The sequence below is a fragment of the Triturus cristatus genome, chromosome 3_1 (assembly GCF_964204655.1).
Source record: "Triturus cristatus chromosome 3_1, aTriCri1.1, whole genome shotgun sequence".
NCBI classification, from domain to species: domain Eukaryota; kingdom Metazoa; phylum Chordata; class Amphibia; order Caudata; family Salamandridae; genus Triturus; species Triturus cristatus.
The window spans coordinates 789,366,801-789,383,459 of record NC_140583.1 but is presented as its reverse complement, the minus strand read 5'-3'; the positions used below and the strand labels follow the sequence as shown (position 1 = coordinate 789,383,459).

General features: G+C 41.1%; 1 protein-coding gene across 8 annotated transcripts in view; it reads left to right on the top strand.

The window, feature by feature from the left end:
• RBM44 (RNA binding motif protein 44) overlaps positions 1-16,659 on the top strand; it is a 2,201,010-nt gene that overhangs the window by 1,595,122 nt on the left and 589,229 nt on the right. For all 8 annotated transcript variants that reach the window (XM_085645048.1, XM_085645052.1, XM_085645050.1 and 5 more), the window contains one exon: positions 2,164-2,295. In XM_085645048.1, coding sequence (XP_085501174.1) covers positions 2,164-2,295 — 132 coding nt within the window. The remainder of the gene's footprint in view (positions 1-2,163; positions 2,296-16,659) is intronic.

Genomic DNA, 16,659 nt, shown 5'->3' with positions numbered 1-16,659 from the left:
TTTATTTGGAAGGACTCTTTGTGAAAGCTACGGCTTTTTAGCCGAAGTGTAGGGAAATTGAACTGAGAAATGCTGTTTTGCTCCTATTCTTACCAAATTTGGTAAGAGCTGAGTATATCTCTTCCCACCCCCGCCCCACCCCACCTAGAAAGGACTAAAGTTTTCTGTGGGTGTCCCTTCAGATCTTCGGATTAAATAATTTCTAGTGAAATTTGGGCTGTACAATGCACAATTTGGCCTTTGTTTTTCCAAACATTTTCATGGATGAGATCCCTTAGCTCAGGTTAACAACTTTGACAGGGCTTGCCTTACTAGCCAGATAAAAGTGTGGCTGGAAGCCACCATCAAGTATCAGGACTCTGAAACGATTAGTAAGTGCGACAATAAAGGTACATGCACTAGTGCACGAATGTGATGACACAGACCCTTTTGTAGGTATGCATGTGTAAATACCTAATGGTGATTTAATTCCTCCAATCTCACCCTTTTTGTTTCTTATGCCCCTTCTTTGCTGAAATCACTATACGCACTGCAAATAGCATATTGAGCACACAGTGGTGTATCTGGGAGAACATTGGACCTCACAGAGGTGTGTTACTTTTACTATTACCTATTTCTGTCAATCCTGAATAATGATGATATACATGTGAACTTGAAATAAATCTTCCATTATAGGATACTGGTTTTACCAGTTTGGTTCTGGTTCCCTCACATTATCTATCTTTGATAGATTTCCCCCATATGACCACTTAAAAGCAATTGTATTGTCGCTTGGTCCCGAAGAAGGTGGTTGGACGATTTTCATGCCCACACCGAAACGTGGTTTGACTGTTTTTGGAAGTGATCCCAGCCCACAACATTTCAACGGATAAAAATCAATACTCTTTTTCTTTGCTATCTGTTCATTCTAAGTGTAGAATGCTGGGATATCGTATGAATGTAATGTATGGGAGGTAGTGATTCTGGATGTGTGTAGGAGTGAGTGGATTGTTTTGTGGGGGTATTTTTGTATTTTATGGAAATAACATTTTCTTTATTGTGATAGGTTTTGTTGCGGGACATGGAAAGGAAATGTTAATAAATACTTGTAGGCTTTCTTATGAGATGTGTCCTTTGAGATAAATGAAATGAGAACATTTGTGAAAATAGATTAAATATGGTTTGTAAAAAGATATTGCATATGTAGCATGATTTCATTTGGGGATCAGAACCAATAGCGCTTGTTAGGTGCACAAGAAGAAATACTGGTCAAGTGGTTATACTTTCTTGAATAGTGGTCTTTTTTCTCCCCCTCATCCCAGACCTTAAAGTACTGTTGTAGGGGGTTACCTTTGTTATCTATGAGATCCCGTAGATACCTGGGGAAAGAATTTTTATGTTTGCTTGCTTTGCTTAAAGAAAGTGATGGCCATTACTTTTTTTCTGGCTAATCCCTTGAAAAGAATACCACGTTTCTGATTGTGCTCGATAGTTGAGGTAGCTGGGACAGTAGAGTGGAATCGTAAATCCATAATTAAAAAAATCTGGACAATCGGTCCGCTGATGAGATGATGGTTGATGTAGATTTGTTGTATAGTTAGCAAACGTTCCAAAAACAAGTTAAAATAGCTGGGGCATGTATGGAATAAATTGAATTGGAAGGTGGCTGAGATTAGAGAGAAGTGCACATGAGGTGTACAGGAGACTTAGGCTATTAAGAGGACTGGATGTAAGGGTTCTATGAGAACAAAGTCGGTGTATCAATAAATAGGCATAGTGGTGTGTATCAACAATATAAATGGCAACAGGAAATAGATGAGACCTCAAGCAGCAGGTTGAGCCGTGTACTTCTGACCTAACGAGGAAAGACTTTAACTCAGTTCTGGATGAGAAGCAACAGTGCCATAGTTCAGAGATAGACGATTGAGCCGTAGGCAAGGGTGTGCAGCTATGGATCAACTGCCACTCTGGTTTGCTGTAGATGTGCACTTCTCCACTGACTAACTGCATTCTTTTGATTTGTTACATGTACTTCATCCCTTAATTTGTCTTCTCTTTCAGGTTTCTCTTTAGCCAGTGCAGGTGCTGTTTGCTTGTCACCATTTTCCATAAATTCTACTCTGACCTCCTCTCTGCAGTGCTCCTTGGGGTCATGACTCACAAGACTAAATTGTTCTTTTGCAGATACTGCTAAAACTAAGGAAGAAAATGAAGGGTGGTTTGATGCCAAAGAGAAGCTTACTTTAAGTGAGACCTGTGTTGCCATGCAAGTTGATGAGCTGGAACTAGAAGCGCCTGAGGCAGGATCCGTTTTAGGTAAGCAAAAACAACAAAAAAACCTTTTTTCCTCTTGATGTTTCTTGTTTTTCAAGGTGGAGTATATATGTGTGCCATTTCTCATTCAGAGAATCTCCATTGATAATCATAGGCACGCACAGTTTACCAGCCTCTCTTGCACAAAAGCGAAGTTAGATAATCGAGTCTGAATCTGTGCCTCAATGCTGTTAATTGCCTTGTAAAGCTGTGATTTGTGAGAGACTGGTGAGAGCTGGGAGAGTGGTGAGCTACTACCACTAGCAACAACAGCAGCACAACCGACACCACGACCCCTGCCACGGTGCTGCAGCTGCGAGATGGGCCACCAGGAAAAGCCAAGAAAAGCCGGTGGTAGTGGTGCATCTGTCCTGAATTGTTCTGAATTGGGTTCACGCCACACCCTACACTCCTCGTGTATTGCAGATGGCCATGGGAGCACTGGGGAGGCAGGTGAGCTGTGTACCCTGTGTGTCCTCACGAGGTGGAAGAAGTGGCATGAGTGAGGAGACCCAGGAGCTACTCAGCTCAGCGTGACTTGGGGCAGCTGACGGTGGGGGCTGGCTTGGTACCTGGCTGAGCCTAGCTAAACCTAGCCGAGCGGGTGCAGTGTGGCGCCGGGTCTGTGGTGCGCTTGTTTAGGTCTTCTTGTTTGGGTCTGGCGCCTACACCTGGGGAAACCGGGTTTTGCCATATTCAGACGACGATTTGAATCAGTTAGAACACTGTGCCACTCGCACTCAGTCAATTCGGCCTGGACCCTGTTCCATCGAGCTTGGACCCTACTCGGACCCTGCTTTTTTCTTGTTGACTCTCTATTAACCCTCTGTTAGCCCTGTTACTTGAAGTTATTTGAAGTGGTGAAAGTGGATAAAGAGCTGCAGAACAAAAAGCGGCTCGCAGGCTTATATGCTTGCCAGATTCAGTAGATGGCCCAGCTCAACTCACACTAGCCAAATTTCAGGAATGCGATCAGGCAGGGTGAGGAAGGCTCTGGGAGAGAGAGTAGTCATACAAAAAGGACTTGCCAAAGGGAAAAAAGGCGATAAACCAGCAACGGCAAAAGGGGGAACTTCTACAATGAAGAGCCCACTAATCTCTCCTATTGGATCTGTTTGAAAAATCATTATTAAATAAAAAAAAGATGCAAAACTCAAGACTTCAATATTTAAAGGATCCGGGTTCATCTCTCTGCGCTAAACCAGGAGAAACGTCAGGTCTGATGACCCCTTTGGCTCCGCAAAAATTATCGCAATGGGTAAATCAAAGGGGGGGGTGGATTCAAATCAAGAATCCACTTTAACAAGATCAACAGAAGTCCCAAATCAAAATCTCATTGAGACACTAGACCTAAGCAAACAATTAGAGGAAATACGACTTCGAGACAAAAAAAATCCAGTAGGAATACCTTCTTCATGTAACACCATTTTAACAATAGTAACAGTGCACGCAAAAGGAAGCGATACTAGCATCAATTTGGAACATCAACATTGCGATCCACTATCAGCCTCAATTATAATCTACGGTGAAAGCACTTCCTACAGCACAGCTACAAAGCAAAAACCTGGTATCCCAATTAGAACAAGCAATGATCTCACACACACAGCTGAGCATGGACAAGAAGCTAGCCAATACGACTTGCACTTAAATACAGATAAATTAGCACATCTATGGTCAAGACATGAACAGGAGTTGACCGCCTCATGGGAGAGTAAACCTGTGGAAGACTTACATGTGGAAACCAGTGAGGCCCAGGGGCGGGAAGAAAGAACCAAACAAATGCCAAGTCCAAACCACACGGAAGGAAAAGACAAAACCTCAGACCACGGAATTAAAACTAAACCAATTACGGTGGATAAACCGGGAGAAATACCAGAAAGAGGGACAAGAAACATCGAAAATAATAAAAATGGACAAACGGAATCAATTCCCTCAATACTACAGGCACTGCAAATGTCGACAGCAACGTTGATAATGTGGTCAGACAAACAGGATATACAGATAGACCTAATGAATATCATTGCATCATACATAGCTGGAATAAATGCAAAACTTGAAAATTTAACCAAGTTAATAAAAAGAGTACAATCAGTTTACTCACCACAGGAATCAAGTTGTACATGTGGACCTATAATAGATCAATTAGGTTTCTTACTAAAAATAATGAAACCGAGTTTAAACAAGTGCTTGGTCTTACCAGTGGAGAAATTAGAGCGCACAAATATATCAATAATAGAGGAAAATATATAAGATGAAAAGAAAGAACTTCAAATTTCCACTACTGAGATGGAGGAAGTGCTGCAAACTAATCAGTGTCATCACTGAGCAACCAGAAAAACTGAGGCCACAATCTAGAAGGCAAAAAAAGAACGAAAGAAAGGCAAGAAACAGGGCAAACTAATTTAACACCCATGAAGTTCAAAAAGTATATCCCATCTTTGTCACTACAACAGCAGGAAAACATCAAAAGGAACATTCTCCAGAACCAACACAGGATACTGACACAAGAAATGTAAACACGCTCTGTAAAGAAACTAAAGATACAATTCTAGACAAAGTGGAAGCCCCCAGGAATTATATTAATAAGACAACCACAAGGGAAGCCGAGGATTGCTCACTAGAATCACTTAAATGTCCCAAAAACAATTAAGTCAGTGGAACAACTTGTAGCTGCAAAAGTAAAGCAGGAAGATAGTAGTAGATCATATAAAGAACTAAATATTGCAGCTAATAGTAAAAATCCTGGAAAATACGATATGTCTTTATCGACATGGTTACACAAAAATGAAAATAAAACTGAGGCGGAATCGGGTAAGAAGATGGACTATCAAGAGGATATTTTAAATATGTCGAAACGGGGAGTTACAATAAAGCAAGCCACTCTGTCAAGCACTCAAAAACAGAGGGCTCCAGCGGTAACCAGCAAACCTACTGACACTAACGATTAGAAATCTGATGTAAGGACAATTAAATACGCAGAGAAAGTAAATACAATGTCCTTAACTTGTCACATAGCAAAAGAAGAAGACGTTCAACGTTCTCTAGCATCACCTCAAAATCCTAAACAAACCAGGCAGCAACGTCCGGATAACGTCAACTAAGTATCTGCATTCCTAACCAAGTCAAAACTTAGAACGAGAGAATGGAGGACAAAGATACCAGAAAAGGAAAAACAACCAAAGACCAGGTAGATCAGCTAATAAGGTCCCCGGAATATGAAACGCAGGGAAATTGTGATACTTTAAACAGGCAATATCTTGAAGCTCTTGGCTGAAGTTCAGGAACTAAAACATATAAAATCGTCAGATCTTGCAGGAGTGCAATTTCTCCCAGGAGAAATCAACACAACAAAAGAACGAACATTAACAACATGGCAGACACCGGAGTTAGCACAGCTAATACTAAGCAGCTCTGAACAATTTTCTGCATGGGGCATTCAATTAAAAGAACCAATAAGACCGCGTTATCCATTGCCATTGAAAGAAATTGAACAGCAGGACACAAAAAGGATATTAAATCACAAGAAACCTCCTGCACAGGTATATTCAATTCTACATAATGCAAAGGGCAGGAGTGATACAGCCCAGACCCCGCTCGGATCAATAAAAGGAACACAAGGGGTGAGTGACCTGAATCAAGATCAATGGAACTGGCTACCCAGTATATTGAACAACCAAAGTGTCTGACATAATGGAGCTATGGTTTCCACTTCTGAAACAAATGCAATTCACATGATATCTTGGAATATAGCTGGAGCCAGGAGACTGCTTGATGAAGGCCTCCCACTTAAGGAGTGGGCAGATTGTGACATTGTAGCCCTGCAAGAAACTTGGTCGCAGGAAGATATTCCGATAGCAGGCTACGCCCACTATACAGTAGCTGCGGAAAATGCAAATACTATGGCAGGGCAATAGGAGGATTGACTGTGTATGTATCGATAGCTCTAAAAATATCAACTGAACAGTTGAAATCTCTGGATTCCAGCATACAAATTGTAAAATTTTCAGATCAAAACTTAAGTAGAGGCAAAACGATACTACTAATCAATTACTATACACAACCGAAGGCTCAAATAAAAAAGGAGAAAAACGCCCTTTTAATTAAAACAATATCAAGACTACGTTGCGATGAGCCAACCCTGAATTTAATAGTAACAGGTGATTTTAACTCAAATTTGATATTCACGCCAGATGAAGACGAAATCCTAACAGCAGATAACTCCATTTGGTGTGTGCCACAGCAACATAATACAGGGACTTATCGTATGGACCGCATTGGTCAGCAACTAGTCACAGATATTGAATTCCAAGGTATGCGGGTCCTTAATGGAAGAAACTATGAAGATCTCCCTCCGGAAAAAACATATTACGGTCCAAGGGCGCACTCAACGTTAGACTTCACACTCTTAACCCTTCCTGTATTACAAACATTAGCTCGCTTCTACATAAAGTTTACCCCTTTGAGTGATCACTCAATACAGCATGTCATCTTCAACCTAAACACACCAAGACACCAACTTACTAATGCTCCAGAGGGTGAAATTACCTCAATCAATCTAAAATGTCTGAAATGGACAAATACGAATAAACTAAACTTGTTTCTAACAATAAAGAGTCTCTTGGCTGAACTAACATCAGAACCCATTTACAGAATACAAGCTTGGTCGGAATTTCTTAAACAAGTTAGCAAAAACTATGAAAGTCTCAGAAATTAGGGTCAAAAGATATGACCAGATAAGAAATCTACCAAAAGATCTGCAAATGCTAAAGAAAGAACTACGAAAAGCTCAAAGGAAATTGCGACAGGACAAATCCAAGGGCGTATGCTGGAAAGCATTTCAACAAATGAGAATACAATTCAAAAAAAGAATATGGGAATTTAAAAAAGAGAAAGCCAAGAGTATCTGGTTTAAACTAATTTACAATTTAAGACATTCAAATCTCAACAAATTTTGGCAGACAATAAACAACTTGTCGCGACCTCGAAACACCTTAACAACGCACATACAAGAGCAGGAGTGGGTTAACTTCCTCAGCGATAAATTTAAAGAACAACTCCACGACATAGACAATTTCCAGTTACCGACTGTGAAGAGGACTATCGAGAAGAATTGAAATCACAGACCAATGAATCAATGTACACAACAGAAGAAATAACAAACATAATAAAGGCAGAAACGACGGCGCTCCCGGCCCAAATGCATTCCCCAGGCAACTTCAAATCCCAGAAAGTTGGCAGGGATCAATCATTACCGGTATCGACAAAGGAGGTGACAGAGTCCAAAAAATTACAGGCCAATCACCTTACATGATGTTGAAGCTAAATATTTGACCTCACTAATCCTTAAAGACCTTGCTGATTGGTCTAGAGAATGTAACCTAATACCAAAAAATCAAACCAGATTTAGGAAGGGTATTGGAACTATTACAAATATTCTGTCCATTTCAATGATTGCTGAAAGATGCAAAAATAGAAAACAAGATCTTCATCTGTGTTACATCGACCTAAAAGCTGCCTTTGACAGCGTAGATCGGAATCTCATGTGGTCTAAATTAAAATTCTGGGGTATACCAGACAAAATATTGAAGGGTCTTCTACTGTTTTATACAGATACCTGGGTACGCATGAAGCTTGGAAATGGAGCTAGAATATCCAGAAAAGTGCATACCAACAGGTGTCTGAACCAGGGGTGCGTACAGGCTCCGCACCTTTTTAATTTATTCATCTCAGATCTTTCGAGACAGCTAGATAGAATTAACTCACACTCACCGAAGCTGGGAAAACTACAATTACGCAGATGATATCGTTCTTTTAAGCTTGACTAATGTAGGCTTGACAAGACTACCAAACAAACTCTCTGAATTTCTGTCGGTAAATAATTTGGAATTAAATGTTTCAAAAACCAAATCTATGCATATTACAAACCGAACAGCCTTGACTCAACATATTAGATTAAAGGGCAATATACTAGAGAAAGTATTGTGCTACAAATATTTGGGATTTTTTTATAGATGCTAAATTATCGTTTTGCGATCAGAAAAAATATGACACAGCGAGCAGGGGCATCAACATTCGCCCTTAAAATACTTGCAAAGAAACTGGCGGGACCGTCTTTGAAACCATTATTAACGATAATTTCATCCAAAGCTCTGCCAACACTATCAACGCCAGTGCTGCCATGCACGTAAAGGATTCAGAAACCCTAAACAAACGAATGGCGCGCATTTATAAAAAGGTTCTTCAACTCCCGAAGAATGCCTCACCAGCATAGATGCGCCTGGGCTAATGAGCGAAACACTGGGCAGACTTTACACATACATTAAAGTATGGTACCAAATAAAACAAAACGTAGAGGAAAAGTCTTAATGAATCTTTGTGGCAGGAAATGGAACAAGATAAACACTCACCAGCATATACATTTTTTGAACATGCATTAAAGGTTACCTGCACAAGTGAGCTGTGGAATAAACAAATGCCCTACCAAACATTCAAATTAACACTAAACAAGGCTGCAAAGTTCCACTCGCTGCTGGTTGATAAAGACCTTTTTTCTACAAGAAGTCAGTGATGAACACTTATAAAACACTGAAACAAGTGGCCTATTTGGACTCCACTTACTCCATTTATGTAAAGAGGAAATTACTAACATTAAGGTTTGGACAGTTCCCCACTCTTGCGGATGCGCCTCATTGTCAATATAAGGAAAATTAAAATTGCCGCCATTGTGGCTATAAAAAGGAAGATCTGATTCATCTTGTATGCCACTGCAAGATACTGCAACCAGCATGAACCACAATATTATGGTGAGCATTTCTGGACAGAGGCATAAAGTCGTGCAGAACAGCGATCATAAGAGGACTGGACTCCGCTGACCCCCAAATGAACTGTAAACTGATTACATTTTTACATACTCACGAACAAGAACTGAAAGCAAAATCTGAGCAATGATAAAACATGAAGTATATTTTATAATTACATAAATTTTAAGAAGTTTTTAGAGGCATGTAACTTTTATGCAATTTGCTCTTTTTTAAAATTAGTGTTTGTAATATTGTTATGGTTTTAACTAACTGAACAATAAATAAATAAATCAAATCATAGGCACTAAATTGTCTTGCCCAAATGTGAGGGTCCTGGAGCACTTGAGAAAAAATTATATGAAAAGCTCTAGACATGACAGTTTTGCTATAAAGAAAAATACAACTAATTTGACTGTCTATTGAAGGCGATGTTGCCACCTTATGTTGTGTACTTACGACTACTACCCCTCCTGGGGTATAGGCCAACAATCAGGGCTCTCCAGCCATCTCTGTCCTGGGTTTTTCTTTCAGCCTGACTCCCAAGTGTAAGCCATTTCCTTGCAGTCAGCCAAGTTTCTTGTCCTTCCTCTTTACCTTTTTCCTTGAGGGTTCCAGGTCAGGGCTTGCTTGTGGTGTTTGATGCGGGATTGCGGAGGGTTTGACTTATCCAGCCGCAGTTTCTTTTCATGATTTTTTCATGAGCAGAGAGTTGGAAAGTCTGCTTCCATAGATCGTGTTGCTGATGGTGTTTGCCCAGCAGATTTGGAGTATTTTCCTCAGACAGGTGTCAAAACGCCTGATCTTGGTTTGCAGCGTTAGGTCCTTAGAGCTGCATATCTTCTTTAGCTGAATGAAGTCAGCCCCTGCTTTGCTGATTCATGACTTACGCCAGTGTCTCCCCTGCCCTGCTTGTCTATGACACTGCCCAGGTACGTGAAGGCCTCGCCTGCAAGAGTGACTGCAGTGTGCTGGCTGTGTTAGCCTTCAGTATCTTGGTTTTCCTCTGTGGATGTTGAGGCCAAGTTGTGCTGATGTGCCTGCCACATTGTTGGTCTTTTCTTTCATCTGCAGATGAGTATGGAAGAGAAGGTCAAGTCCTCCAGCGTACCTCCCGCTGGATTTACTAAGTACCTACCACGGTTCTGGACCGCCCTTTGTGCACCTTTGTTTAAACTCTAGTGAGGCCACCAACCTGAACTTAGGTGTCCCCTTCCCTTAGCCATGACCAGCGTTCATCGCCTACAATTGATACATAAATACTGGTGTTAGCATCAGTGCTACTCCTATAGTGTGTGGAGCGTTCTACTTCTTGTGTCCAGAATTCAGTATTCTTCCTGGGGCCAGTCTTTCCTATCTGGACTGTGGTCATCTGGTCTCGCTGATGCCAAACAGGGGAAGGTTGTATTTTTCATCTCCATTGCTGTCTTCATTGTCTACTACATGGTCCTTTCATTCCATGCCCTGATGGTGATGGTCTTGGTCGAAAGTAGGTGGATCGACTATGTGACTTCCAGGAATCTCTAGCTATCACCACAAGATATCATAGCTTGCTGTGAATGAGATTACTCTCTCCCCTAGGCCAGGATTTGTTTTGATTGACGTTTCTGTAGGCAGGATGTTTTTACATGGTGGGGCAGCTGGTCCCACTCATAACCCTCCTCCTTTTGCAGCTGGGCTTGGGACCTGCCATGGCGGAGTTTTATGTTGTGTATCCAATTTTTATATAAAAAAGTCACCAAAGAAAGAAAAGTAACAAGACAAACTTTCGCAGCCCGTTTTTAAAAAGAAAAATGAGAGAAGAGGGCAGTACAGCTACACAGGCTGCAACCTGAAGAGGCTAGTAACCCACCACTGCTCCTTTTAAGGAAGCACAATCCTACCATATCTTTTCATGCCCTATATTTGACAGTTATACTATTTTCTTTTTTAGGCTCCTGGCAATGGAATCTTGAGGCACTGAGCTCTCTGTATTGGCAGTGTTGTGGAAAAATATTTTCAGACCTTCATTTGAAACATTTCAGTCAACATGGTTTGCCTTCAGTAGTATTTAATTTCCTTTTCCTGCCAGAAAATGTTTTCATTTTCTATGAGAAATGTCATCTCTCTTCATGAACGGCCCTTCCCCTGGTACAGGGAAAGCAGATTGATTCTCAAGATGTCTACATAGTCTTTTATCTATATCCCTGATTTGCATCTTTCTGAGAAGTTTCTCCACTGTGAGACCATGTCAAGGAGGACCACCAAGGGCAGGGAAGAGAAAGTCTTCAATTAACCTCAAGAGGACTGTGCAGCTGAAAATCCACCATCCCGGAGGTGTAAGGGGCGTAGAGAGAGGGCTATCTCTGCCATTGCTTATCTAAGGTCTTACAGAAAGAGGCGTGGGTGGTGCACTGCAAAGCTAGGTGAAAGGTATTTTCGTTCAATAAGGTCTGGGTGCGCAATCAGGGTGGTGTTATCCGTCCTAACACCATCAATGAACAGCTGAGTAGTGTCTTGCAGAGATCTGCAAGTACATCCCCTGGGTAGGCACTCCAATGGGTAATCAAACTAAGTTGATTCATGCAAAAGTGAATCCTTTTAAGATGCGTGTTTTTAAATGCTTTTATTCAGCAAATTAGTTCAATTCGATATTGTTTGGCATATCAAATGTTCATTTGTAATCCATACTAGCAGATCTATGAATCTTGATCTCCTATGCATTTCGGGCTGGGACGCCCTTGGTCACGGAGCACTGTTGAGGAAGGGAGGGAGGGATAAGTCAGTGAGGGTATACCGCCTGGATTTACACGTGCTTAATGTGACTAAGTGCAACAATAACTAAAACGGGTGTGTTTGCTAACGTTTTAGTGACTGAGTGAAGGTACTGGGTAGTGCAATGGAAATTACTGCGTGTGTTGGTTGAATGCGCGCTGCGCAATGACATGCTGGGTTCTGTAGCGCTGTGGGCGAAGAACACTTACTTCATAGATACCGGTGGCAAAGCGTGCCGTCCATTGCTTAGTCGGGGGGTCTGCGTGTGGTACGGGCGGGTGCTCGTTATGTTTAAACACTCGGTGATGTGACGTGAAGAAACGTAAACATAAACAAAGGACTACTCGGAAGTATGCACGGTGGCGGCCATCTTAGAATGTGGGGAGATAGAGTACAGGTAATGCAAACTGGGGAGAATGCAGAGAGACCATGTCAAAAAACAGAAGTAGTATTACGTGGATAAACAGTAACATAATAAGCAATGCATCATATTAGTATTACAGGTAACAACTATACTCAATACGGTCATTAAGACCATGCTGCTTCAGAGTCTGTAACAGATAAATCCATTCAAGTTCTCTTTTTAACAAGAGTTTATGATTGTCAATCCCTTCTCGTTTGGTGAGGGTTTCAAGTACTATGAATTTTAATTGGGCGATGGAATGCCGAGCCTCAGCAAAATGCATGGCGATGTTGGATTTCTCAACTTTCAGCCTGATGTTAGATTTATGCTCGTTGAGGCGAGTTTTAATTTTCCGTTCGGTTTTACCGATGTACAGCTTTCCACAGGGACATTTCAAAGCATATATCAAATTCATCGAGTCACAGGTAGCATCAACTTGAAGTTTAATGTTGTGACCTTTCATTGGGTGCTGGATACTGTTGCCTTTGATGACACTATTGCAGTGATTGCAATTAAAGCAAGGTATGGTGCCACGGTGTTGTGTGTGGGTTTCAGTGGGTTTAGACAAAATTTCCTTGAAATTTCTGCTTCTTGTGTGTGCAAAAATTGGTGGTTTCTCAAAAATGCCCTTGAAGTCGGGTTCACTTTGTAAGATGGGCCAGTGCTTCCGTATAATCTTCTTGTATGTAGGGCTGGCTGTGGAGTATTTGGATACTATCACCATACGTTGTTCTTGCACTCTATTGCTTTTCAAAAGGCTATCTTCTCTGGTGATGAGAGCAACTCTAGATTGTGCTTCATTCAGAGTATGTTCAGGATATCCTCTAGCACGGAATCGTTCACGCATCTCATTAATGCGCATGATGTATGTCTGTTCGTCTGAAACGATACGTTTAACACGCAACATTTGCGAATATGGCAGGTGTTGCTTCAGGGACCCTTGGTGGAAGCTGGAAAAATGTAAGGTATTGTTTCTGTCTGTGTTTTTTCTGTGTAAATCGGTAATGAATCCCTCTTATCTAAGGTCTTCTCAGGGGGAGGTCAAGAGAAACATCCAACAATGAAAAACATCAGGGACAACAACAGTTTCCATCTGTTTCCTGTTGAGAGCAGGATTGGCATTAGGTCTCAACATCAAAGACGCCAAGGCTATTGACGTCAGGAAATGCAACAGCGCCTACAACAATGAGTAAGTCGGTGTCTTGTCTGCAAACTTGGGCAGGGAACTTTGAATTCAGAGTATTCCTTCTCATGATGTATCACTGGTGAATAGTCATCTTCTCTTGAATCCTCTACTCACAGACATGTCACAACAAGCCTTCTGCACCACTGGCAGCTTTGCCACAACAGCCAGCTGACTTACTAGAACAACCTCCAGCACCCGGGCCTCTGGCTGGAGTAGAAGGTAGTACAGAATCCAGAAGAAATTCATGGTCTTCATCTTGGCACAACAGACATCATTCCATCCTCTCAAGAAGTTCCAGGTTACAATCCCATCTCAGACACTACACCGACAACAAGCTTCTCAAGATCTTCTGCTTCCTCATAGACTTACAGATATTATTTTCCAACACTGATTGGCCACAATCTAGGTTATCCACGTTAAGTATTGATGAGCTGGGTGGTAAAATACTCTTTACCCGTGCTTTCGGTTACACCAATGGTTCTTTGACATTTGAGACACTCTGACATCATTCAATATTGAGGCCACTGCTTCCTCTTGTTGCAGGGCTTTTAAAATATGGTTCTGAACCACATGTTCAACCAAAGTAATTCCTGCAAACTTGCAGTAGATGTACAAGACTCCAGATAAAGTTTCTCTTTTGTTACTGTCCGATCTGAAACCAGACTTATACAATGATTCTGCAGCAGGAGAATTCCATTCTTCTGCTCTAGCATATACAGTTCCTCCTGAAAAAGAAAGTAAGCCCTTAGATGCTATTGGAAGTGAAATGTGTAACACATCTGCTACTGCCATAAAAGCTGCCAATACAGTACCTTTACTTTGCAGATATGAGAGATCCCTGTGAGACGTTGTACATTTCTCCAACAGAATCCCTTGCAAATATAGATTTTCAGCTGGTGTTGACAGCGGGCATGATTTTTTCCAACCAATTCATAAGGGTGGTTGCAGATTCTTCCAGTGCTTTGACTCATGACTATGGTCATGGCCTAGTCATGGAACATTCATTTTGGCTAAGACTCATTGGCTTAAAATGTAAAGTTCAGCAAAGTATTTATATTAGACTATCTTTTGGTACCACACTTTTTGGTTCTCGGGCTGATGAGCAGATGCAGGAAATGAAGACACAGTTGGAAACTTCGGAAGCCGCAGGTGTGGAAAAGTAAAAAAGAAAATATAATAGTGCCAAAAACTCTACAGGCCCCAGGACCATATGCCGATGCCGCAAAGGGTTCAAACGGCACCACGCACAACAACGTCACACACCACAAGACAATTTGTTCCATATCAATCTATTGGAGTTGTGAGCAGTCTGTCTGGTTCTTGAAGCTTTTTCTCATAGTTCAAACAATTTGAAAATGACTCATAGCCAGAGACCTGCAAATTATGGTGTGTCAAAACCCTTATGCTTGAGCAGAATGTATTTCTCTCGCCTGCCTTATTTTGAAGCGATAGCCATGGGAAAGTCTCAGGTGGCAAGCTACTGCAAAAATCAGGAGGAGGAGCCTGGAGAAGGAATGCCAGGGAGTAGATCCTGTTGACGGGGAGTACAGGTTGCTAGTGAAATTGAATTCAGATATTCTAGTACATCCAGTTGTACAGTATCAACTCCTACCTGTATCCTTTGAGTAGTCGACCTCTAAGTGAAGTATTGATCTTAAGTAACTTACTCTTGATAGGTATCTGAATAGGTGGAAATGATAACTGACATGAACCTATGTAATGACAATACACAAATGCCACGTCTTTGAAAATTTACAGCATGCTGTTCTACAATTATGCAAGTTATTTCTGACGAGTGTCTCTCACACTTGCTTAGGCTTCATTCAGCCCATTCTTTCAGTTAGTCTCTGTGCTCTGCTTGATAATTTATCAAACCAGTAAACTTTAAATACTTCTTTCTCAGATGATGTCTTCCATCAAACCTCAGACTGAAGTTGCTCTGTAATGTAAATGTCTAAAGTTTCAAGGCTTTGCGCCAAACCCTGCTATCACCGTTTACACCATGAGGTTCAGAAATCAAGTCTGCGCATTTCTTTTTGAACATCAGAAATACATGCCACACTGTATCTCGCGGGTTTTGGCTAAATGGCAGCAAGGCCAAGCCTAATATCATCCAAGAAACAAAAAGAGTGCCAATCCTGCGCTTAACTCTACTTGAAATTAGACAGTGAACTGAATGAAACAGTGTCACTAGCAACCACTTTTTCAGTTGGATTTAATCCAAAATATTTTCTCACATTACATTAAATTATTCTCTGTTATCAAAACATAATTTTAACACATCAGAAGAAAAACCAACATTACATTAGAATATCTTTTCGCGGCGTTCTTTCGGCGTGCCCTTAGTGGAATTGCGACCTCTGCAATTACTTATGTCGATTCTTAGAGGGATCGTAGTTGATCATGTATCTTCACTCCGGCACTCAAACGCCGTGGTGGTTTGGCAACTGCGAAACGCCGCGAAAAGATATTCTATTGGCGACGCCATTGATGCACTATTACATAGAAGCACAGCAACTGAAAGAATTTTCAGATTTTGTATGCTAAACGGACAAAACCAGTACTTCGCCACCATAACAGCTTGACAAGTCATGGGCTTACGTAGAAACGACTTTGGTGTTTCTTTTTAAACATTGAGCTGCAGCAAGTGTTGGTCCTGATGAGAATCCCCGTATGTGGAGGGATTCGAAACGCGTAGACCTTTCCGCTTTTGGCCAATCTATTCTACACAACAGAGTGCAGTGTTTCACAACTATGTTAATTTGTTTGTTGATGGCCTTTATGTCCATTTACTGCATTTAATTATCGCCTTGTTATAAATGATGTCCATTGAGTATGTTTGATTAGTGTGTCTGAGAATTGTATGTGGTTGATTGTTGTATGGAAGTGGTGGTGTTGCGTAAATGATTAAAGTCAGTATATAAGAATGTCGATGTAAATGTTGTAATGTTGGTTTTTCTTCTGATGTGTTAAAATTATGTTTTGATAACAGAGAATAATTTAATGTAATGTGAGAAAATATTTTGGATTAAATCCAACTGAAAAAGTGGTTGCTAGTGACACTGTTTCATTCAGTTCACTGTCTAATTTCGAGTAGAGTTAAGCGCAGCATTGGCACTCTTTTTGTTTCTTGGACACTGTATCTCGCAACAAGATAAACCTAATCCTTCTGATATTGCGCTGTTCCAAGATTTGGTCAATACTGACTTCGAGGATTAAAACTTTGC